This window comes from Mixophyes fleayi, chromosome 7, assembly GCF_038048845.1.
Source record: "Mixophyes fleayi isolate aMixFle1 chromosome 7, aMixFle1.hap1, whole genome shotgun sequence".
NCBI lineage: Eukaryota > Metazoa > Chordata > Amphibia > Anura > Limnodynastidae > Mixophyes > Mixophyes fleayi.
The window spans coordinates 150,772,860-150,799,663 of record NC_134408.1 but is presented as its reverse complement, the minus strand read 5'-3'; the positions used below and the strand labels follow the sequence as shown (position 1 = coordinate 150,799,663).

The window sequence follows — 26,804 nt, the reverse complement described above, 5'->3', positions numbered from 1 at the left end:
ATTTGCATGCTTCAGTTCCTCGCCATAACATCTTCCAGGCTGACGGTGACAGGCTGTAAATCTGAAGGTAAATTGTGTGTAGTGTGTACACATGAATCGCATGTTGATCGTGGCTTTTTTTTTTTTTTTTTGGTCTGCCGTTAATAAATCGCTAAACATTAGCATTTCATGTAGTGTGTACCCAGCTTATGAAACAGGTTTTACACATAACAAAGATGATTGGATGAAAAACAAAACACACATTAATGCTTTTGTACAAATAAGTTTATTTGCATTGAATCCAGATTCCAGTTCAGGGATATTCCTGTACAACAGTAAATAGCCAGTGCAAAAATATGCTTCTCCATTCCATGTATAAAAGAAAAAGGAAAAAAAAGAATGGCAGTAATTAACCTGTTCAGTCAGCGTCCCATTCACCAGCACAGACAGACATTCGCTCTGATCCAAATTGCATAGAAAGCGTAGAAAGATCAAATTTAATGCACAATAAAAAATAGCAAAAACACATTTCTAGAGGAACCCAGCACCGGACACCCCGACAACAGTTTAACTTCAGTCAGTAGAAAATCCTAAAACATTTAAAAGAAATTCGAACAATTTTATATGACTATATCCCACCTTCATCTGAATATTCCCATAATCCTTAGTTATTTCAGGTACAGACAACCGGGACATTAACTCAAAAAGAGGGGACATGGCTCAACACAAAGGCACCGATCATTGTTATCATGAAATTTTAAATGAAACTGCCTCCCCAAGCACTCAGACCTGCTGAGCTCCCCTCTCCCCAACCAGCACCACTTTTTGAAGCACAGAAAAAAAGGTTTAACACTAATTTTAAAGGACAAGTGAATTGAAGGGGACAAATCTACACCAAGAATTTAGGAAAGGCTCCAAGCTCCAGCAATGGCCACGATCTGTAGAATCTCTCCCAAAAATTAATTAGCCAAGTAATCTGCTGCTCCAAACCCCCCTCTCCCCTCTTCCCCAATGCCTCGAGCTGCGCAGTCGTGTTACTCTGTAGCAGAAATTGCATCAGAAGTAATAGGCTTGGTTCTTCCCGCTCCAATCATTAATGGGTTAAGGGGTACCCACAGAATTTTAGGCTTTTTGCAAACATGAAGTGCTTCTTTTAGGTTATTTGATAGGCAAGTGACCAGCACATCTCACTCCAGCCGACTATCACCAGACGCTGAATGAGATAACAACACAGCTATAACACTGTGGAGGAAACGACCATAGGGGTTTGGATGTTTGTGAAATAGATCAATGTTTGGCATTAAAATTTGGTCAACATGGACAAATCAATCTATATACCAAATACACTGCTCGACACCAGACATATTGCCAGGAGACTGCCGCAGTGATATCACCCATTCTTAGTGAACGGAAAGTCTGGCTGTTGTTTCGGCCCACAAACCGGCTGCTTCCAAGGCGTGTAGACGACAGGCCCACCTCAAAAGAACAGTTACTGATCTGTGGTTAGTATCTAGACTTTGCCACCAAGTGTCATTTCTGAAGAAAGCTCAGCACAAAGAATGACGGCCATTATAAGACTTTCCAGGGTCAGACTATTATATCTCACTGCCTGTTGGTGTTAAGTATTCAGACATAGTCTATGCATGGATGTCCAATAATCTCACTGCATCTGATCATTGTGTAATTAGTGTGTACAATAATATCATGATATGGCACAGACATGAGACCGATAAACACAAGAAAGAAAAATTTCATGCTACCAAAATAAAGTGTGGTGAATCTTCACAAAACCTACAATACACCAAAACTGTGTGCTACATAAACATTCAGAGAGCAAGAACTCAGCTCTTAGCTTTTCAATCTAACTAAATATGTTTTGTCATATTGATTCACTTATTAATGCCCCCTACAGCAGCAGTTGCTAGTACAGCGACTACAGGACTTGCCCCCGTGTTAGGTTCATCCTTAATCAGCTTAATTATCAGGGGTTGGCTGCCTTCCTTAAGGCACAAATTCTTAGAACCACAATGTACTGAACTGTTCATCGCGGTCAGGCTACGAAAAATGTCATCACTCACTTTATACAAATTACTAAACATTAAAGCATTTAGCAGCTTTCAGAATATATGAAACAAAAGTGCTCCTATTTGATATTTTGTTACAGAGTTGAATAGATTTCATTGTATCCTGGTCAGACTTGTGTAATGTTTTTTATCATTTGAAGAGTTGGTGAAACACCATCAAGTTTATTTATATCCATATATGTAATAACTGCACATAAACCCCCTTTTCATGTGTTCTGAATGTCATCAGCATGAAAACCACAAAATACCAGGAGAAGAGGGGGGGGGGGGTAAATTGCATGATGTTAAATTTCCTGCACACTTATTTCCTATAGAAGTCATCTTTTCTACATGGAGTAGTACCTTTCATTTATGCTGTCAATGTTACAGAAACAACAGATTGCATAAGAGGACTTGTCAATAGGATACATCAAATCAAACATTTCAAATCATGAACACAGCTTCAGATATGCAAAACAATGGAGATGGGGATTTTAAAGCTTATAATGCCATTCTGATTACTCAGCACAATATGGGGAAATACAATGATTTTTGCTTGCTATGAAGTTACAAACTTAATCTGTACAGTGCAATAAGTCCATGCTTATAGCAGATATTCAAGCAGAGTCATTAACCAAGCACACAACAGCTCATGAATTGCTCTGGCTGTATGTGATAGAGATGTAGAAAACCGCTTCCCAAGGATGGGAAAGTCCCTACCTCACTGGGACTATAACTATATATACACACACACACCAATCAAATCTACTTTTATTACAAATAAGAGATCTGGAGAGAACCAGTGTTTCTTTTAGTGAATTCATGTACAATAAAAATGTGGGAAAATATACATAGTAGCAGAAGATCTGGTGTTTAGCATATTCTATTATTTACACTATCTCACAGGTTGGAGGCGTTGGATTTGTCACACACATATTTACAATAAACTTGTACAGCTCATACATTGCAGCCATGGGGGGGGTCCTGCAGAGATGATGGTTTACAAACACTTGGGATTTACACATAAATATGACTGTTCTTTTGCTGCTACACACGCCGGCATGGACACCAGGATTTTGTTCATGGGCCGTTTAATACTCTATCGCTGATTGTCTGATGGTAGAGCAGAAATCGTCAATATTTGTCCTGGGTGAATCTCAGGGGGGTTTCATTTCAAAATGATGTGATATCCGACACCGTTCTCTGCTGCAACATAAAACATTTAACTTTGGTTACATAACCTCAAAACCCCAAGACAGTGAATTTGATTGGACAAGGTGGTTTGTCCCTGGATAAGGCATATCCAATGGATTCTAGAACCCAGTGACCTACCTTTCAGGGTGCTGATCACAAAACAGGATTCATCTTGGAAGTTTTGGACCATCTGAGGGGAAAAAAATAAATTAAAAAAAAGTTCTCGTTCAAGAGTTTTCAGAAATCTTTCTGAATCATTTGTTCAGAAACCCAGGAGTTGGGCGTCATAAATGTCTTTTTGCTTTCCCAAAATAATTTTATTTATAAATCAGGGGTAAAGTGCAATTACAGCAAAATATAACAACCACACATTGCGTACAATCATATTAATATTGGAAGCCCTAACAAAAACAGCCATGGCTTTATTTTTGGGGGATCAGTTGATGGTCAATTTTAGTGAGAAGCCGCAAAATCACTTTCCAGAAAATGTCTATTCTGGTGGTCGTGGGCTTTTCTCCAGCAAAGAGGAGAAGTGGTACTGTGTATTTTTTCAAGACTAGATGCCACCTCAAATATATTTTATACAATTTTTTAGGGTTGATTTTGAAGATTTAGAAACTCGTTCTCTAATGGTTGGATAAGCCTCCTTATCTAATGGTCTTCCCAGGTCAGCCTCCTATTGTTCTTCACATCTAGGGGTCAGCAATTGTTCAATTTAATAACAAATATAGATCAGCAAGACCAAAATGTTTTATTAAGTAGTCAAAAACATTAGAGAACTCCAATTCAAAATTTGTATATACCGAAGGGAAGCACATGTACCCCAAATACCAGATACAAATCTTCTGCCCCTTGTCTGCCATTGATTAAAGTGTATTGTGGGGATGAAATTAGACTAGAGATATTAAAAGGAGTTCTGCAATGATCTTAAATACAGCAAGATAAATGAATTACCAGCCGCAAGAGAGGAGACTGGTCTTAATTTAGGAGGTCTCCAATTCTATCCATCTGATTGGACTTTATGAGAGAGAACCAGGCTACAATTTGGCTAAAATTGGAAGCAACATAATATTTTATGTCAGGAAACCCTCTACCTCCATTTCTAGTTGGACATCTTAAAGTGTAGAAACTAGTTCTGGAAGATTTATCCCTGCAAACAGAATCAACCATTTATGGATCTGGTTTAGGGCAGTAGTAGGTACCAATATGGACAAGGTTTGTAGCAAATAAGAGCAGTCGTGGAAGGAGAGTAGTTTGACTGCTATTATTTTCCATAACCAGGAGATGGTCAAACTCTGGTACGAGTAGCTTGATTCCTGTGTGAATAAAGGGGGGATGCAAGAGGACAAACTCAGATGCATGTTGGGTCCGGTGCATGGCCGGGGTACCAACCGAAGCAGTCCTTGTATGACACGGGTGTAAATGGCTTAATAAAAAAGGTTTACTCTAGAGGGAAATAGTTGTCGATTAATGTTACAGCAGCCCGAGTGCTGGCTTCTGTTTTATGGATTGAGATCTATATTCACATACACACAAAAACATTTTGTTAATGAAGAAAGACTCTAGAACGCAGGGCTTGGATAACAAAACACCTTCGTATAAAAGGCACTTGGTGCAAATGTGAAACAAAAAAAAAATGCTAGACACACACACACACACACACACACACACACACACACACACACACACACACACACACACACACACACACACACACACACACACACACACACACACACGACTGCTGAGTAACCACTGTAAGCTACGATTGCTGGGAGAATGCTTTAGCAGCATTAGAAGTCAGTAGAGGGAGGACATGCCTATGACTGTGGGGAACATTCCTGACATACTATGAATACAGGTCACAGAGGAGATCAGAACACTCTGTCCAGTAACGGTTACATACACACATAGCTAATGGCACAGAGCGTATATATGTATATGAGTGGAACATGGATTAGGATTGGTTAAAGAACAGTCTGTGTGGATAGGGGACACATCCCCCCTTTTGAATGATAAGACTGGATCTACGTACACGCAGTGCAGCTCACTTGTTTGAAATTCGATCCATCCAAAACAAGTTTATCTGGAACAGTGTTTCTAGTTCCTAAAGCTGGGTGCACACTACAGATTTTTCAAACAATTAGTTTATCAGGCCAATCACATAATAAACGACTCTTACGTCCGATATCGCATTAGCGTGTACACTGTCCCAATCATATTTTATTGAACCAAAACACATCGTATAGTTTTCTTTTATTAACTAACTAAAAATCAGGAGCAATATCAGGCAAATGTGGCAGTGTGTACGCACACACGAGCAGCAGTGTAGGCAGATCTCTATAGAGTTTACAGACCCATGATCTTTTCAGCAGATGGTTATGACAGATTATAACCACAAATCTAAATAGGTAAAAAGTTTATAGTGTATACACAAATCTACATGAACATCGGGACTTTGTCGTTTGTAAAATAGTCACAAAAATTGCATATGTGGTAATTTTCTGCAGTATGTATTTAGCTTTACTGTCTTGTGATAAACCTATAACCCTGAAAGGACACATCTTATCTATATCAGAAACAAAGTGGTTGCTAATATTTATAAGTACAGGAAAGACTTCCCAGTAACAAGATTAACAGAAACTTTTAAAGACAACCGACACAAAAGACTTATTTGAAATGCCAGCATTAGACTAACTAAGATTGTAAACGGCGCTTTCAGAGAGACCAATCGGCTGTTGGCTGTAAACCTGGAGAATCACAGTTTTCAGGACATCTCCAGTCTGATCTGCTCGTACATTGTTACATTAACCAGCTGAGACAGAATTCTATTGGGACCCCTAAGACTTGACTACTTGGGGAGCCGGTATTTAGCAGTAAAGACATCTGCGCCTGCAGTTTTCCCTTTACCAAATTGTAGAATTAGGGAATAGGGGTACACACCTCTGTGCTAACAACAACATGGATCCCAGTTGGTCCCTGTCTGTAAATCTGATGGATTTGCTGAGGAGAGATTGTATACAGGTTGGCAATCTTCTCAATTAACTCCAGGGATGTCAGTTCTTCCAAGAAAATGGCATGGTACACTGCAAAAATAAAGATCATGCTGAGTGACAGCCCCCTAAAAAAAAACCTCCAAATTTATACTGTGCAGGACTCAATCGGCCGCATTGAGCTCATCTGTAAGGAACCGTGGTCACAGCCACGTCTACATTTTTTAGTAATGGGCGACATTTGCAACACCCAATTTGTAACATAATATGTGAAATTCAATATATATCTATATATTAAGATAATATGGTTACATGAGCACTTCTACTAATCAGTTTTATTATAGGTTTTTAACAATGTTTGTCACAATATTCAATCACAAAAATAGTCAAATTAACAGTTGTTTAACCTTTACCTAGATTTTTTTCTAATGCAGACTTGTATAACTTCAATAGGAGATGATATTTCATAGTTTTCCTTTGTTTATAGGAACTGTACTAAATCACTTCCCAATAATGGTATTCTGGTGGCAATGCCCGGCTCGTATCTCCACCATTCTCTGTATTTAGCAATTTAACAAAATTTACCGCGCTCCCATATACGGGACTTTCGTAATTTACCTTCGGCACTGCTCAATTCTCTCCGTAGCCGGTTGTTTCGAACACTGCGGCTCAATGAGAGACTATTCTTTCTAGGTGAGCCGAGTGGCACAGTAGGTGATCAGGAGAGGAGCCGGGTGTGGGTTTAGCAAAGCCTTGATGTTTAATACCACACCCTCTACCACAAGAACTACCGACTGTTTCCACCAGTATATTATACAGATTGCTCAACAGCAATAAATAAGAGGCTCCACAAGGTTTTCAGCAGTGACACCCAAGACCCCAAATATCGTGGTGACACAAAGTTTTCATGGGTCAACCACTCTCTGCAAGGGCTGAAGAGGCTGGAAGACATGTTAAGTCTTCAGTATGGAAAGCATTCGCCGTAGTTCTGGCCATGCTAACTGAACACGCAGCCCATGGACACATATGTAACGGAGCAAGACAAGTTCACAAAGACTACTTTACAATCCAGTGGTTGGACTGCGGGATAACTCCGTTTTGGCTTTAAGAGCGAGAAAAAAACCTGTCGAGCAGGAAATACAGACCCTAAGAGAATGTCTGTAGAACCTGGTGGCGGAATGTTGGATGAACCAGTTTCACATTCCCCGGAGAAGATCCGAGTCAGCAATATAGGTTCCAAGGGTGCAGGGAAGTAGACACAGGACACACATTGTATTCACCTGCATATATCTTAGACACGTTGGAAAGCCATGAATAAATCAACACCCTCACAGAGACAAATTAGATGCTCATTAGTTGAAGTCAGGAATTGTTTGTCACATTGAACGGAAATGAAGCAACATCTAATTAGTACAGTAAAGGGGAGCTCCACAGAGTCTTAATATTGGTCTGTAGAACACAGTGACACATAATCTGTATTTACTAATACCTCATCCTTCACTATTGTTCCTGACCCAGCCAGCACCCCTCCACCTCCCCGTAAGAGAGTTATTTGGTATTAGACCTTAGTCAGTGTAGAACCTTCACCTACCACACACGGCGGTTTCGCTGTGTTCCCGTTTATGCTGCAGGGCAGTTCGGTTTTGTTCCGATTCATGACAGACGTATATGGTCAGTCTGGGTCTCACGTTTCTGTAGAGATAGGTAAATGGAGCTGAGTATTACCTTTATTAATCCCCTGTCCTACCACTGCACTACAGGGAACTTGTACCAACCTTCCTTTCACTGCGTTAAAGAGCCGAATTCCATCCGCAGGGCCACAGACTTGGATAAAATCTTCCTTGGACATCTTTAATAAGTCAGCACCTATAGATGATAGCTGTTAAAATTCACATTTAACCATTCATAGTTGTTCCAGCTTGTGGGAACATCACTCATTGATCTTTATTTCAATTTTATTTACATAAAAGCTGTGGTTTATGAATGAATTTTGGCAGTTTTGTTCCATCCAGCAACCCAAATCCTAAGTTACTCAGGCAAAACGTGTCTCTGGCACCATAACAATCACTAAAATCCCGTATCCACCGAGTGCCAGAAATATTCTGCCAGAATCACTCTCACAGTTTACTGGCTAATGAAAGCCACTTACAAAGATTGAAACATTTTTCACAGTAACTGAAAACGCAAACACAAGTAATCTTCATAGTTACAAAGTTTCCCTCAGGAATTTGGCCACTCTTCCTTCATACCGCCTTAGCTTCCCTGCACTCTCCATTCCTAGAACATTGTTTATAAAGCAATGGGTATAATTTGGGTGCTAGCTAATAACAGACAAAACCATACTTAGTCCATGCCTCAAATTACAGGAGAATATCCTGTGGCTACAGATTGGCATTGCATGATGCCTGCAAGTCTACTACCTACACGCGTGCCAGGATCCTCCTCGTGGATTCAATGCCACCACTGTTTAAGCTACAAGGGTAATTTCAAGCCACCAATACAGAGCATTGTATTTATCCTCACAAACTCATCTGACATGAACGGTCCCAACAACTTTCTACGTCTTACAAGGAGTGTGGCGAGATGGCGCAGTCTGGATAAAGTGTTTTCTGGAAACACCACATACCTGAGAAACTAGACAGGAGTCTGCAATACTGAGGAAATCGGTTGCGTTGTAACCATTGCTGGACATCTTGTATGGATGCTGAAGGCACAAGATGCTGTTTAACAGAAGGGGGGGGAAAAAACTATAACATATGATAGGTAAGATACAGAGGTAGATATGAGGTAGATAAGATATGAGATAAATAGATAGATAGATACAGAAAACAATCACCAAACACAAGGGTTTGTTAAAATGTAGAGTTTTAGAAATTGTAATTTACCTTTCCTTTATCATCCGGATTCCAAGCCTCAGCATGAAATCCAGGGACTGGCTTCTATTTGGGAAGACAGAAATAAAATTTCTCAAAAGTACAAAATTCATCCCCCATTCTGTGGCTTAAAGGTCTGTTAGATTGGACATTTCCACTGAAATGTAATTTCACCACTTGACAAAAACAACAAAATATCTGCATTATTTTAATGATGTGGGTTGGGGGGTGCAAGGGAGATACAAAGAAAGGACCATGGGGGTAGTGATGTAGATCCCAGTGCCAACATTTGTCAGAGACAAACATTCTAACAGGTTTCCTGGGAAAGCCGCATTGCAGAGATTTATTTTTCTGTGCTAAGGGTCACACATTTCAGGCATACTTACATCATTTCTAAGGGAAGGAGGTTCCACCTGGGGGGTTGGAGAACAGTTCCTAAAACAGGCGAGAAATGTGATCAATCAGGAACACGTCATGGATAAAAGTGACAAGACCGAGTCTGCAAAAGACGGACATGCTGCTGTCCACAAGACTAGTGCTGAACCTGGTCCGAGCTCCTAGAACAGTCTCCACCTGTCCGTATAGACTTATGCAGACACCACAATGATTTACTGCAAGATATGAGATCATGGGACATGTCAGACATTCTGGTTGTGTGTTGGGTACGTGACCCCGACTAGCACAACACCGACAAGGGCTTATCCGACTTAAGGGCGAAGCTGGCAATCACGAAAGAATGTTAACACCGAAGATTTCAAATTACTAGCTGCCAGAATCGTGAACAATGCAGAAGCCGACACACAGAAAGTCTTGCGACTTCCTGGGACTATATTATTATTAGTGGTGTTAAGAGAGTAATGCAGAGAGGCGTCGAATGTACAAAGTAGAAGGCTTGTTATAAAATATTGTACATCCGGCACCTCCCTGCATTACTCTCTTAACACCCCTAATAATAATATAGTCCCAGAAAGTCACATGATTTTCTGTGTGGCGTCCTCTGCATTCCTCGTGATTCTGCTACTGATTTGAAACCTTCGGCGTTAATATTATTTCGCATTTGCCAGCTTTGCCGTTCTCATGTCGGGTAAGTCCTTGTTGGTGTTGTGTAGTCGCGTTAGTGACTACCACCGATGGTTGTACACGCTGCAGAGCTGAATGCATCCGACACAAACCATCGTAAGACAAGGTAACATGACCATGTGGTATATTTAGCAGTTCTAGAAGAATGGTGTAACCTTACAATGACAACACTGTATTGCCCCAAGATGACAAAGCTTACCCATCTCCGATGCTGAAGCTGTTGGGAGAACTGTTGTAACCAGGAGAAGAGGAGCTGTTAGACTGATAAGGCAAATCCGGCCATGGAGAACACTATGAAGGAAATAACTGGAGGTCAGGACAAAGATTGGACAACTGGAGGTGCTACACCAGGCTCCAGGGCAGCCACAGGGCAAGTAAAGGTACGGCATATAAATCTATAAAGGACAAATAACCTGCAGCAACCAGATATATAGATGAGTGCATGGTAATAAAGGAACATTTCAGCAGTGCTCGCAAAAAGAATACAGATGGTTCCCGAGGCTGCATTTCTTATGAAACTACTTAATTCGTATATTACAAATATTCGTATATCTTTATCTACACAAATCTTTCTAGAAGATATTTTAAAGACCTCAACGTTATCCGTAAGGGGTAACAGATTTACTGTATGACTATCACAGTTTTTACTTTAGCGCCTACAGATTTCTTATGCGGAGTGGACAACTTCCTTTTCACCATTATAATTTTGTGTTTCTCACCTCTGTCAATATCGTGGTATCGTAGGAGGCCTGGTATTTCTCTCTCTCCTGAGCAGTGCGCTTCTCGATCTTCTCGCGGTCCGTCTTCTGTTTTCGGTCTGCTCCTTTGGGCTAAAGATGCAAAGTAATTTAAAATTATGCAATCTGTACGTTTAGTTTGAAATAACAGTTTATATTGAAAGCAAATATAGCCCAATGTAACTACCCAACCCCTTCACACTTATTACAGAAAAGCACTATTTTAAAAACATTTTTTTAACTAAATACAAAAAATTTGTGGGCCTCCAGTTTGTGCATTGACTGAAGGTATTAATGACAGGATAACGACAGAAGAGGTTTCATGCAGGATAAGCTGTACTATGTTTTCAGTGTTTTTGATTTTTGCATTCTTGTGGATGAAATAAGGCATGATGGGAGATGAGACTGAACTTGGTGAAGAACTATATCCCCAATAATGCCTCACTTTGGATGGGGGGGTGAAAGGATGCTCTGACTAGTGTAGTACAGACAGGAGCACTGTAATGGGAGAGGGTTCCTACGGAGCAAAGACAGCCCATCAGTGTGACGTACAGCGGTACAGATCAGTTACCGTGGACAGATAAAACTGCACAGTACAGAATCCATCAGCGACCTGTACAAGTAGATGTACGCCTGTGTCAATTGCTGCAGATCACTGCAATAAGATTTAAAAATCTAAGTACAGAAAGCAGGAGGCTGAACACAAAGTGATCACTAAGTGGACTAGTTTAGCAGAGACATCTTACAGCTAGAGAGAAGCTGCTTCACCAACAGGACGGCATCTTCATTGTTTAAAACTCGATTTTCTTTGTTTAGGAATACATTATGTATGTATATATTTGAGGCTATCTGTAGGGAGAGAGCGTCTTCTGGAAGTCAGGCCGGTACCTTGAACACCTTGATCTGGCAGCTGGCAGAGTGCAAATGTTCTGTGTATTCTCCATTCTCATTCTGCTTAAAGGTGTCAATCTGAATTCGGAATGGGACGCCCTTCTCCCCTCCGTGCTTTCTGGGTGTGAACTCTGTGCTGATACAGTGCACCTATTCAATATGAAGAACAGATGGTTACGAAGTGCGATGTTCTAATCCTACTACAAACCACTATCAAACGGAATTATATCAAATCTACAAACGTGGGGTCCAGTGGTGTTATGATGGATTACAGATAGTTTGCACATGAGAATAAAGTGTCAGGGTCACTAAGGATACAACGTGTATACAGTGGGAGTAACGAACAGCCCATGCAGACGATATGGGGCCTGGCGGCACTGCGCCATCAACTCAGCCCTCGTTCCTGAATGGAGGAGCCCAAACAGTGTCTCACAGACCTATTACCTACACCTACAATGGACCCTAGAAACATTCTGGCAGAAACAGCACCCCCATACCTGAATAAACGCAGAAGAACGTTTGGTGGGATCCCACAGGAATTCCACAGTGTTTAGCTGTGTTGGACTAGCTCTGGGATCCAATATTCCAACCGACAATGGGATATCTGTAGTGAACATTAAAGAGACATCAATGCGGATACAGGGAAAGCCACTGCTAAATATATTTACACAGAGGAGGAGGACTGGCAGAAGGGTTCTATGGGGAGATAAAGGGAAAGACGACAGAAAAACAATGGCACTCCACTGAAGTTTAAACACCGCAAGACTATGTTGTAAAAACAGGGTAAAGAAAAAATATAGGGTTCAAGTGCAACATTGTAACGTATGTTGTCCAACTAAAACTCACAACGGCTCTCCCTGTGGCCAGAGATATCAGGGATGGCAGGGATTTATCCTACAATTACACTGACCTATATCAAGAATACGATCCCCTGGTCGGTTCCATCTCCAGCCTTCAAGCTGTTGGTGTTCTGTGTACTGCAAGCGCCGGTCATGGAAAACGACCCGTATAATGCTCTGAAGAAAGAAGATAAATCAGTTCTGATACACCGCACACCCTCCCCCAATGTGACCCGTGTGCCGTGGACCCGCTTATAAATACCTTTATATATTTGGTATTCAGCTCTTGGTACTCTCCAAGTTTTCGGTTGTCAAGCAGACGAATTTCATAAGGTTGTCCTGAAATGAATGAATACCTGGTTCAACCTTGTTTATAAAGCAGTTACCCAATAACAATTATGTATCAGAGATTTGCTAGGTGGTATTCCTCGAAGAGTCACAAGTGCTTTTAGTATCTATTGAGATTTTAAATATGTATTAAAAAAAAATTACAGACAAGGAACTTGAAAGTGCAAGATGTAAGTTTCTATCCTAGCATGCAACTTGTGCAGACAATGCACTCACATACGGTTCTCACAGCAATGAATGCGTGATACATACAGAAACCAAACATATCAAACCTCGTTACTCACCCCGCCAATCACCAGACCACACCACAGTCACTCACCAGACCACCCCCCCACCCAGTCACTCATCCTGCCAGTCACCAGACCACCCCTCCCACCAGTCCACACTCCAGTCACTCATCCCGCCAGTCACCAGACCACCCCCCACCCACCCAGTAACCAGGCCGCACTACAGTCACTCATCAAGCCAGTCACCAGGCCGACATCCCTCTCCCGGACACTCACAAAGCCGCACCCCTCCGGTCACCATCACTACATTGCGCATTATCTAAGATTTCTGTCAATGCGTTCCACATACACACTTATGGTAAAACAAAACAAAAAAAGGAGACAGGTTCACTCTCATTTTGCTGCATCAGAAACAGACAGATACATTTAGGGGTTTAAAAAAATTACCATAAAAAAAAAGGCAGTAACACTTACCCAGAAAAACACATTTATACTACATGTGTGGCAGATATTTCAATATGAAGGAGGTGAATACTAATATAACTGGGAAAAATAATCCTAATGTCCTAAAAGTGGGCGGGAACAATTGGAGGGGACTCATCCCATTCAAGTTCTGGTAAAAAATAAATATAGGGAGATAATTAGCAACCTGTAGAAAGGAACAGTAACAGAGGATCCGGGAAACGGGGGGGAGGGGGTGACGGGGGGGGGGGGGGGGGGTGACCCCCATATCTGGCAGTGTGTCTCAAGAATTTTCACGCAGTAACAAACAGCCTGAGGAGCTGAGTGTTCCAGGTAACCGGTTATTCCGCCCATCAGTGGCTATAAAACCTTCAGTGCTTAGTAATTATCCTGGTACTGTGCAATTACTTTGTTTCCAGATCAGCAGCCAAATAGTATGCCAACTGATGTAATGGATTTGTGGGAAAACAAGATGGAGAAAGGATAACACTAGTACCTGCATGGTAAGACCTCACCTGTGAAGGAGTTTCTACAGGTAAGCATGCGGTCACAGGACAAGCTACGAGGAGGCTGAACAATCACTTGACAAATCTGATATTTGTTTTAATTTATTTTACAAAATATTGACACAGTTATACCTATGGTGCAGCTCAGATTCCTTTATTTAGGGTCTGTACAACAGTCCATTAGAGGCAGGTATTCAGCATGAACACAGTCACTAGACTTCAATCACAGCATAACTACACAGACAGACAGTCATCCTCATGCAATCACTGCACAATTGATTGTTCACAAACATACATAGATATCTTCTGTGTAAACCAACAGTTCATTTTCATCACTCCGTGGTACAGAGTTTTAGAAATACAGTCTCACAAACAGTACCCTAAAATAATGTATGTTAGAGGGGGGTTACCCAACTCCTGAGATTTGTACTCCCTTACAAACTTGTATTTTGCATCAATCAATACACTATTGATAGATGCCACAAAAAAAAAACAACTATTTGGAAAAACCGAAATTCTTAACTCTTTCAGTGGCAGTCACCCAGGTCCACACAAATTTGGTAGGAGAGACATTCACAAACCACCAGACCCACACAACATGTGACCACACGCTTACACGTCTACTCAGACACGTCACCAACACACAGAAAACACATGAAAAAAAAAAAAAGTAAAAATCAGTAACTTATTTTCTCTTTATTTTTGGACATGGGTCAAATTGCTTTGGATTCCTAAACAGTTGGACGAGCAGTTCTACAACCAAGGACCATATTCCTGCGTACGCCCCAAAGCAAAATGTAGAGGGAGAAAAGTGAAATAGATACCTGAAAAGGGAGTAATTATAGCATCACCTCCAAATGGTGCAACATCAGGTGTTTTCTACCCACCCACCTACAAAAGGCAGCAGGATGAAGGTTTCTGAGCATCACCCAAGCAGGCCAATTCTTTCAAGTACAAGCCTTTTCTCCACAGGGAAACAGGTGAAAGAAAACAGGTCAGAACTGGGAAAACAAAACACGCCCTCAGATTTGCAAACACAACTACACAAAAATCATAGAGAAGAGAGCGGGCGATGGACCCTGCGGAGAGAGGATGGGGTGACATCACATACATTGCATTCTGGATCCCCAGGAATGACTGAATGGAAAGGAACCGACTGCCTGCAGAGACCTAGCAGGGGCCTACGCCCGTTTCTTCAGGATCAAAGCTCGGAAAACTAATCTGCTCAGTGTGGCTTTGGTTAGAGCTGATCCTCCCATTTCATGCTATGACAGGACATGGAATATAACGTGTACTGTGCGGTGTTTCTCCTTCATGTAAAAACCACACTGAGATGTTGATTAGACAATAAAAATATTGGAGGAACCCTGAAGATACAACGCTGCCCCTCCTCTATATATTGGCTTGTGTGATGGCCAAGTCATCCATTCATTATGCAAGGTATAGGAACCTGCCCTCTAGCCCTTGTGGAACTAGAAGTCCGAGCATGCTTTCACGTACAGCTCCACAACAGCCAGAGAGCCACAGGTCAGCCGGTCCTGCTATAAACAGTCATTGCTGGGGATAAGAGGTGCCGCAGCAGCTGAATACGGAACATGTCTATACATTCAGTAATGTTGGAACAGGATATGGACAAAGCAGTGAGGAGATAGAACACACAATGTGCAAATCTCCTTATAGAAGAGAACAAAAGGTTCCCATAAACACCTCACAAATTAGTACATATCTGTTCCATCATGTGAGAAACGCAGAGTATTCTAATATACTACAATGTATCAGTGAGCTCAATCTAACAGGATCCTGCACAGAATATTGCTCAGTGTCCCTGCTGGTTTAAGACCATATAAAAATACTAGAAGAAAAAACAGATTTCTTCTGTAGTCACTGAAGCAGAACACACCAATTCCAGCGAGCACAGAAGGTGGGAATCTCTAATGATCAGTGGTCCAAGTTATAACCACAATGCAGGGAATGCAGTTACTGCCCCTGGGGAGCAACAAGGAGCTCCCCGGACAACACACACACAAAAAAAAGCACCAAAAACAAGATGGATTCTGAAGGACGTTCTGTATAATCATTTGTCAATCTTCTCCAAATGAAGACTGAATTTGAGGCGTTGAGTGAAAAAGAGATATTAAAAACCCAAGGTGGGGATTTCTCTTGTTCTCATTACCCCACCTATTCTTGTATCTTAAAACCTGCAGTATCCTCTTTTACCCAAAAAAGGTTCTACCTCATCTCTACAGTAAAATGGAATTTCACACTTCCATCATGTTTCATCTCTATTATCAATGTCATGATGTTTGAACATTTTAAAGATACTGTAAAATAAAGAAGTAGAATCCCTTGGGCGAGCAATCACTTATGTGATTTTTTATGGCAGAACGCTGCGTATTTTTACCCGCACCCTATCTGCGCACTCTGGCGCTCACATTTCCCTGCAGACTGCAGGCAGTGTAAATGAAAGCTTTAATTGGCACTATATATGCTACATTATTCAAAGGCTGCCAATTTACATATCTATTATCCAATGGAGAACCTAAACTGGTAACAACTGAAACATGTCACCATTAGTTAAAGAGCGTTTATTGGCAGAAGTATTTCTGGGGCACAGAAAGCCCAATATTAACCCCAGCCTGGGATTCAGGAGCTGTGACCGGGTTGCTTTGTGGATTGAGGGACAAATGTGGGTTCATTAATATCACATCACCCTCTGTACCTCTAGTCTGTCTCCCTAGCCTTGTTTTCCTGAGCTCAGGCCCACTTCACCATCAGTCTCACTCACTGTCCCGTAAATAACTTCATTACCATATAATCTGTGTAATCTGCTACGGCTGTCTGGTCGTGGTATAATTAGAATTAGTTTAATAACGTGTTATGAATCGTTGCCTGTTTGTCATTTACGGTGCTGCAAACCTTTTGCACCGGCTTATAAATATAAATAAAATATTAATAATAATAATAAAAAAAAAAATAAAAAAAAGAATAATATTAATATTTCAGGTTCTATGGGTAAACTGGGTGGGGAATTTAATATCACAACACTCGCACTGGATTTCAGCCAGAATCAGGATATTTTTAATATACAGACTTAGATATCCTTGTACTCCGCTATGGCTTATAGCTTAACTACAATGCCAAGGCGCACAAGTGCTCAGAACTCCATGTAACACTTGTTAATTTAATATTTACAGAGACAGTTATTGTTGTGATATTTGTCCTCGCATTTAGTTGAACTTGTATCACTAATTACGGAGCAGAGAGGTGGAATTAGAGCAAGAAACTTCCCTGCGCGTAGATACAATTACAGGCTGAATACTGACATTTTACGCTCTGCACTTCAACTTTTTTTTGAATTACAGTTAGAGGACATTTAACAAATGCTGCCCATGCCAGACTATGGGAATTTACGTGCAGCGAGTTCTTAGAGTATCATCATGGTGCAAAACTGGGACACAAACCAGATCTTACAGATTAAAGACCCACATTTATTTTATATTCTAAGGAGTACAGTTTTATTTAGCGAGTGGAGCGGTTTAGAAACAAAAAACAATTATTCCATACAACACTTTATGTAATATGTAGAATAGTGTCACTTGGGCCAATTGTACAATATTAGAAGTGATCATATATTTCAATATGCGATTAGCAGAAAGTTTACGTTGCATCCTGGCTGGCACATGGGAAAAGGTTTTGCATCTAAATGCAGGATATAATCCACCAGTAGAGGACTAGATCATCTACATATATAGTGTTGAAAGGCACCTTGCAGAGAGTATTCCCAGCCTTCATTAGCTTCCAGCATGAGATCTCTGTACTGGGGGCAACTAGAACAATACCCAGAAAATTAACAGATCAGATATTAGACTACAACAATTGTCACAGAAACGTGATACAATGTAATGTGCGTGGACTTAGCCGCCCCCCCCCCCCCCCCCTCACTATACTGTGCAATGTTACATAACAGGTGACTGTCCACTTGCCTATTTCTTAAGTGGAAAAAGCAGCTCAGTGGTTAACATTGTTACGTCTCAGCGCTGGGGTTATGGGTTCAAATCCAACCAGGGCCCTATATGTGTGGAGTTTTGTATGTTCTACTTGTGTTTGCGGGAGTTTCTTCCAGGTGCTCTGGTTTCCACCCAGTCGCACAATAGACATATTGAAAGGTTAATTGGCTTCTTGCAAAATGAAGCATAGTGCTTGTGTATGGAATATAGATTGTAAGCTCTGTTGGGGGAGGGACTGATGATAACATGTTCTACATAAAGAGTGGTGTAATATGTAGGCACAATATAAATAACTGTTAATAAATAATCTACTGTAGATTGATCGCAGTACTTCCTCCCCTAGATCCGTCCTGTACCCGAGCACGGATTAGGTCTGTCTCTGAACAATTCATACAGAACATCCTCTATGACTGCACCAGATGGGACATCGGCGAATTCATACCTTGGTTGAGATAGGTCAGCGTCTCCTCGTGCAGTTTGATAGCAGGTGAGGTGCCTGCACACAACACATACTGGAATGGGGGCAGTTTGGCATCCGTGTCTGGGGAGAGATGAGGTTCCTCTTGCTTAAAGATCGGCAGAGCAAGGACGTCACTAAAATAACAAAAACAGCAGAGGGTCAGCATGCCTCCATCCGACGGATCACAGGTAAAAGGATATAATTCACACTCCAACGAGTGACCAGCGTAGAACACATACACCACAATACAAGGAACACAACAACACAATTATTAGCAAATGCAAGTAAGTTTGTCAGAAAACAAAACAAAACAACCAAACCCTCGAGAACATATTACACTGGGGACATACGGACACTGGTGCACAGATATTACAAGAATATAACTAAGCAGGTTTGTGTTACAGCAATTGTTACCTGTGACCTAGTGTTGATAATCCCCCTTCCCCCAGTAATAACATTAACGGCAACAGAATTTCTACCTATAAATCAGGTATATGGGTTATATGTAACAAAGAGAGACCAAAGCTGCTGCAAGTTAGGCAAGAGGAATGAAAACTTAAATAAAAATCTCTTTAATTGTTCTGAATATAACAAGTTATAGTCCTTAGCTATCTTTAAATGACTCTAAATTGGTTTTATTGGGGGGGTGGTGACAGGTGCATTTTTTACACCATGTTTTTCTGGTCCATTGAGAGAACCTTCAATTTTCTATATAATTATCATCAGGTATTTAGAAATTTGGCTGACAACCATAAAGAACGTTGGCATTTAACAAGACCACGTCACCACTCAGCTTTCCCAAATTTCATTTAGCTGCTACTGGGAGCTAGAACCTCCCTCAGCGGGAAACCTCACAGCCCAACGTTTAATCCACTTCAATATGCAGATCCTGTGTTACAAAGCACATTCATAAAATAATCTCCTTGCTGGATCCCAATTTTCTCGTCTTTTTAAGCCCCCACTTTTAAAAACCGTTTTAACTCTTTGAGAACTGCCTACGTAGCAGAAAGTTGACTTTCCGCATAACTAGTGCCAATCCAGAACACTGAAGATTGATGTCGGCTGGTCATATGTAAATTAAACACGTTTAACAAAATGTGACGACTTTGGTCAGGGTAGATCTGGTTCTAACAAGAACTGCAAGGGGTCATATTACCCAGCATGCAGCAGGAATGCACTGCCTGACCTCATGACAGAATACAAAATTTTAAATGATATATTGAGTAACAAAACTAAAACACAACCAGATCCATCAATGTCAAAGAATTAAAGTGTTATAGGCTCAAGTTACTGTATGTATTGCATTCAGAGATCTATAGTTAAAACTAAATCTACTTTATTCCCCAATTTTAGAACTTGAATGTAACCACATCCTAACCACATTATAACATTAAAAACCCAGACTATATAGGGCATAAGTACAGCTCTGTCATCAAGAGCGACGCTGTGTTTTCCAGAGACAAGGCGCAAAAGCTGCAAAACTGATGCAAATGCGCATTACCGTTTCTCTATCATAAATCATAAGTTGTATCTCATCACTATCATTCCACAACACAATGTTAATGAGGAGACCACACAGGGTACTGTGTGGTCTCCTCACAGGGTACTGAAATCTGTAAATATATATATATAGATAGTCAAGAAGTGTAAGGCTGGGTAAACACTACAGAAAATTTCTCCCAATGCAATATCGTTAATGGTTTTAGCAACAACTGAAGCAAAAAAAAAAAAAAAGTCCCGATCAGCCCCCCCGATTCCTGTGTACACACGATACACGTTTTACCATCAGATCTGTGCTCTTCATCTGTCATAACCATCGGCTGAAAAGATTGTGACTCTAAACTCCATAGAGCTCTATGGAGTTTATGAATTTGCCACGTTTAATTCTATATGACACCTTGGTGGCACTCTGAATTCATTTGATTCAACACTAATATAATATATATATATATATATATATATATATATATATATATATATATATATATATATATATATATATATATATATATATATATATATACACACACACACATACACACAGTCAGTTCTTGAAGTTGATGTGTTGGAAGCAGTAAAACTGGGCAAGCGTAAGGATCTGAGTGACTTTGGCAAGGGCTAAATTGTGATGGCTAGAGGGCTGGGTCAAAGCATCTCGGGTCTTGTGGGGTGTTCCCGGTATGCAGTGGTTGGTACCTACCAAGAGTGGTCCAAGGATGGACAACCTGCAAACTAGTGAACAGGGTCATCGGCGCCCAAAGGGGGGTGGGGGCACAATATCTGACTTATGTGTAAGACAAGGGGTGTATTAACACAGAGAGATTCCACATCATGAGAGGGAGATCCTTAAACATGACATTTTATTTCTGCAATTGATAAGATAACCCTGTATTTTAAGATATCTTTCTAGGTCCACTTCCCCCCTCCCTCTTCATAGGGCATTTTTAAATGATCACCCCCCCCTATCCCCTGCACTGCATGGGATATAAGAATTCAATTTGAATACAAGTAGTGGTGTCCACAGTACCTCCTCATACCACTGGCATTAAAATAATGACTTACTAGCATTTAAGGTAAAAAAAAGAAAAAGCCCATTTTCTTTTAACGTCAGTTGGCATCCCTTTCAGGGCCTCGTGTCATTTAAGTGCTTCAACACATTAATTTTGAAGAAACGCAAAGTCAACATACCCACTTGCACTTACACATGTTTTTCACATATGTTTTGCTGAAGGAAGATGAAAACACACATATATCAAACACAGAACGAAAGCATGTAAAATAAAAAACATGTAATAAATGCATTGCATTTGACGTGATGTTTTTTCACACACAAACCAGTGGGTAGGACACCAGAGCTGACATCGTCATGGCAGGACGACCAGTAATAAAACGTTGCCTTGTGCTGTACGGAAGATAAGGAGTAATTGCCATCTCTGGGTGGCAGATCTCTCATTAGACAGAGGATCTTCTGTTGGAGACAGGATTTCATCTCAGGGACAGAAGAGGTGACAGGAGGTCATCCCGCATTTTGGGTCATGCCAAATGAGGACACAGACATGGGTAGCGCACAAAAACTTGGCAAGTCTCCTTAGTCACTGAAAGAGGGTGGAGGACAAAAATAGATCTGGCAACGGGCACGGAAAAGTCAGAATTTAGCTGCATCAGCTAATTATTGTGCCAGAATTAGGGAAAAACAGTAATATTGCGAGATATCTGCAGTAACAGGACAGAGGCATCGCCACAAAGAGGAGAAATGACCAAGTGTCCCAAAGCTGGACACAAATTAACCCCAAACAAGATACAGGGGATCATTCAGAAAGCAGAGACATCCCTAGAGTACCAGATCAGCCCCCACCCCATGATGCAAGAGCCAGGAGGGTCTCATCCAAACTCAATGTGTTGCACATCCAATATCACAATATCCAAACTCTTCTCTTGTATTATGCACTTAATCGTATGTATTATATAAATCACTGCTGGAGGTACCAAATACAGGTCAACTGAAACAAAACTGTTACACAACATTCCTGCGTTCAGTAAAAAGAACCTTACTAAACAGTATGTACAACACCAGAAACATTCACAGCCCTGGTGGGAGTCAATTTATCAAGTGGCATAGGAATGTGCAATAATACAGTATATACATCACATATGTACACACACACATACCCAACATATTAACTGTTTTTACTATTGAGCTAAGCAAATATATAATTTATACTTTAAACATTAATAAGACAACACAGTTAAGACCTAAATTTACAAACTAGATGATAAGGGTTTATTTTGAAAATATTACTACTGTCCTATAAAAGTGAACTATATAAATATAGTATAAAGCTAGAAAACCCACAAAGATAAAGAGCGCTCTTACATATGTAATCCCAAAATTAAATTGCATGTAAAGCAAAGAACAAATTATGTAATAAATTAGCCATAAAAGGTCAGGAAACAAGAATGTGCTGATCTTATAGTTATTCGCTGCTACATGTTATAGTTTAAAGCTCCACAATGTTTAGGTGCAGCTATAAAACATTACTATAAGATGTAACAGTGATTACACGATCAGTGCATCCTTGTTTTATTTTATGGATTATGTGATTTATTAATACATTATTTGCTCTGGCTTTACATGCAACTGACTTTTCAGTTTACATATATCAAAGAGTACACAGCTAGCGCTTATCTTTGGGTTTTGTTTGCGGATACATTTTAAGGATCCAGTTGTAGCAGTCTGTGTACCTATACTTGTCTGTGTACCTTACTTATTAATGCCAGTTTTTTAAGGCGTGCACCTAATAGGTTGTTTTTTTAATAGTGTATAAAGCACTTACCTGTCCTGAATCTCCGGCCATCTTTGGAGGGACTAGTCACTAGTGGATCCTCTGTTATGGCCAACCCCTGCCACCGTACCCTTTTACCAACATCAGATTTGAAGAGCGAAAATCTATTTGCACAGTTCAAACCTAATGGATTGGTGATGCGGGGCCACCCACCCAAAGATGACAGAAGCTTTAGAACAGAGAGGTCATTTATATCTATATCTCTATATATCACACACAGATACACAATGGTTGAAATAGAAGTTTAGAAGTGGTGGTATGGAAAATGTAAGTAAATCGAATTTCATTGTTTTACATTGAAGGCAGTAAAATTGGCAGCGTGGCGTACAACCTTATATCAGCCCACTTCCACCTATATATAAGAATATTACAGATAGAGTACCAGTCAGGGGCTTGCTGGGCTGGGGGAGGAGGTCAGGGGAGCTGCTTAGCCGGGTCTTGCCCCCTGGCTAATGATTGCCAGCCCTCCCCTGGTACCAGTTCTAATTAAAAACAGATCCTTAAGGTGTATTATGCAAACTCCCCCCCCCCCCCCTTCTTGCAAAAAAAACCCTGCAAAACCACAAAAGTAAAGTTTTCCTTTAATAAAATAGTACAATTATGTCCTTATGTCCTGTATTCATAGTAAGACTTGTTGCATTTTTGGAGAACATTCTGTGAACATTGCATTGGACCAATATTAAAATAATTGTTTCTTTAGACCAGTGTTTGTCAACTTTTTTAACATGTACCTCTGTGTGACCATAAAGGTTTACCAATTTCACCCTAAAATGTGTTTAAACTATATATCTCCTAGTTATGCAAGTTTATATAAAGTAACCCCGAAGAGGAAATATATACCAGATCACTGGTTATCAATTGAAAGTTTTTTAAGATACCTATTCTGACTGTTAAATCTATCTCAGAATAACGCTATACCAATCAGATGTACAACTTTGGGGTACACTGACCACAGGTTGGGAACCTGGAAATTTAAGTTCATTTTTCACAAAAACAAGATTATCTTCTCAGAACGCCACCTAATTTGCATGAACATTTTTGAAAGGTAGAATCAAATTAAAAAAGTATCAGCAGGGTTAAGGGGGGGGGGGCGGGGGGGGGGAGACACAACACACTCAGGAAAAACCACTGTATAAAACAAGACAGTCGCCCCAGTTCACCTGCTTGGGAAACCTTGGGGTAGTGTTCCAGCTGGCACTATCATGGATGTACCCTGCATGTTTGTTCCACACAGTTGCCCTACTGATCTTACAGGGAAATGCAGCTGAGCCCGGCCACAATCTGCTGTTTGTTTAACTAGGAAAGGAGACCCTGACCTAAAATACCAGTCAGGACATCATTCAATTATCACTGACCAAGGTAAATAGCTGCAATGCGCTTTCATTCTGTAGGGTGTACACAAACTGGAAGAGTATAGGAAGGGACAAAACCTATAGACCCTTTATAGGGACAAATCCCCTATAATGACACAAGGTACACAAGGTAATGTCACCTTTTCTGCTTCGCACTAGGGACCAATAGCCAATAACTGAGCTGGCCTTCTGTAAGACCTTGTGATATATTTATAGGCCCTGGAATATAAATGGACACCGGTCAAATGTCAGCTTAGTGTAGGACAGAACATACCCTGACCAATGTTATTTACAGTCTGGTCAACATTTGTATAAACAGAAGAGACAGAACAAAGTGATACATAAGTGCAGAACAAAATTATTTACAACAGATTTGTTGGTGGAAATCAGGGTGACAATAAACAAACTAAACAGTAAAGAGAAGGATTATTATTCAGGTAATAAACAAGTATTAAATAGCAGCTAGAATATACCGATCACATCTGACACTGGGGCAGCTAAGAACATCTCTAACAATCAGACATGATAGGGAGGATTCTCTATTACTACAGACACGTCTGGGTGCATTGATCACATTATAACAGATGTCACCCACACACTATAATAACCATCCAGCCTGATCTACGGGCGCTCGGCCGACGATCGCAAAGAGATCGCACACACATCGGGTAACTCACCGCAGGTAGCCTCCGCTCGGGTGCTGGTTGTAGTGTTCTGGTTGGGTGTGCCAGAAGAGCATTTTCAGTAGGCACTGAATGGGCTACAAATCCAGAAAGCCCCCCCCTCCCTGCAGCACAAGACCCCCCCTCAGGTCAGTGATCTCTCCTCTATCCGGACCGGTCACCCCCAGTACATACCTCCTACAGTGTCCCTCTCATACCTGTCACCCCACTGCCCGTCCTGTGCCAGACCCCAGACAATGTGGCCCCCCCTCGGTATCCTCTAGTCATAACCCTGGTCTCCCAATAACCCAACGCCCGAAACACCCTCCTGAGTGACCCAACTCCCGAATCACCCTCCTCAGTGCAACTGTCTCATCCTGCGCCCGGCCATCGTTTTATACATTCCCTCCCCCCACCCGGTCCCTGACACACGTCACCACCCCCACCCCCTCCGTGTCCTACCGTGCAGGGCGGAATCTGCAGCTCACCTGCCCTGTGTTCCAGAGCGGGTGTCTGGGGCTGCATTCACCTGTTCTATCTCCCCAGAGAGCGGGTGTCTGGGGGTGCTCTCACCTGTTCTATCTCCCCAGAGAGCGGGTGTCTGGGGGTGCACTCACCTGTACTATCCTCCTAGAGGGCGGGTGTCTGGGGGTGCTCTCACCTGTACTATCCTCCCAATGAGCGGGTGTCTGGGGGTGCACTCACCTGTACTATCCTCCCAGAGAGCGGGTGTCTGGGGGTGCTCTCACCTGTACTATCCTCCCAGAGAGCGGGTGTCTGGAGGTGCTCTCACCTGTACTGTCCTCCTAGAGAGCGGGTGTCTGGGGGTGCACTCACCTGTACTGTCCTCCTAGAGAGCGGGTGTCTGGGGGTGCTCTCACCTGTACTATCCTCCTAGAGAGCGGGTGTCTGGGGGTGCTCTCACCTGTACTGTCCTCCTAGAGAGCGGGTGTCTGGGGGTGCTCTCACCTGTACTATCCCCCCAGAGAGCGGGTGTCTGGGGGTGCTCTCACCTGTACTATCCTACCAGAGAGCGGGTGTCTGGGGGTGCTTTCACCTGTACTATCCCCCCAGAGAGCGGGTGTCTGGGGGTGCTCTCACCTGTACTGTCCTCCTAGAGAGCGGGTGTCTGGGGGTGCACTCACCTGTACTATCCTCCTAGAGAGCGGGTGTCTGGGGGTGCACTCACCTGTACTATCCCCCCAGAGAGCGGGTGTCTGGGGCTGCTCTCACCTGTACTATCCTCCCAGAGAGCAGGTGCCTAGGGGTGCACTCATCTGTACTATCCTCCCAGAGAGCGGGTGTCTGGGGGTGCTCTCACCTGTACTATCCCCTAGAGAGCGGGTGTCTGGGGGTGCTCTCACCTGTACTATCCTACCAGAGAGCGGGTGTCTGGGGGTGCTCTCACCTGTACTATCCCCCCAGAGAGCGGGTGTCTGGGGGTGCTCTCACCTGTACTATCCTACCAGAGAGCGGGTGTCTGGGGGTGCTCTCACCCAGAGCCGTAACGACGGCGGTGCGGGCGGTGCGACCGCCCAGGGCGCAAGCCCAAGGGAGCGCAGCCGCCCGATACCAACCTCTGTGCCCAGATGAATCGCGGTTCCACAAGCTCCCCTACAAGCAATATTCCCGGTATCAAAAGCAGTGCAGTGGAACGCATGTGCGTTCCACCGAAAGCAGGAAGTTCGGCATTTGGAACGCATTTGCGTTCCAAATGCCGAACTTCCTGTAATTGGAACGCACATGCGTTCCACTGCGGAAAGGCAAGAGGCTGAAGAAAAAATATCT

At 41.9% G+C, this 26,804-nt stretch overlaps 1 protein-coding gene across 1 annotated transcript; it reads right to left on the bottom strand.

The window, feature by feature from the left end:
- Positions 1 to 246: 246 nt before the first annotated feature.
- On the bottom strand, positions 247 to 25,388 carry TFCP2L1 (transcription factor CP2 like 1). Its single transcript, XM_075181142.1, has 16 exons — positions 25,032 to 25,388; positions 18,642 to 18,793; positions 12,912 to 12,988; positions 12,721 to 12,826; positions 12,308 to 12,414; positions 11,808 to 11,960; positions 10,902 to 11,012; positions 10,382 to 10,473; positions 9,489 to 9,537; positions 9,115 to 9,168; positions 8,856 to 8,949; positions 8,005 to 8,095; positions 7,821 to 7,921; positions 6,180 to 6,322; positions 3,375 to 3,426; positions 247 to 3,248 (listed from the first exon to the last, which is right to left on the bottom strand). Exons 1-16 carry the CDS (start codon positions 25,091 to 25,093, stop codon positions 3,211 to 3,213), a joined length of 1,482 nt encoding a protein of 493 aa, XP_075037243.1. The 5' UTR covers positions 25,094 to 25,388; the 3' UTR covers positions 247 to 3,210.
- Between the last annotated feature and the right edge of the window lie 1,416 nt (positions 25,389 to 26,804).

Bases quoted from the DNA above. Each gene is read 5' to 3' on its own strand.
- TFCP2L1 (XM_075181142.1), bottom strand. From the start codon at position 25,093: ATGCTCTTCTGGCACACCCAACCAGAACACTACAACCAGCACCCGAGC. The intron at 9,538-10,381 runs GTAAGCTTTGTC...CGCCTGTTTTAG, and splicing joins AGCTTCAGCATCGGAGATGG to GAACTGTTCTCCAACCCCCC. The intron at 8,950-9,114 runs GTAAATTACAAT...TCTGTTAAACAG, and splicing joins ATCCGGATGATAAAGGAAAG to CATCTTGTGCCTTCAGCATC.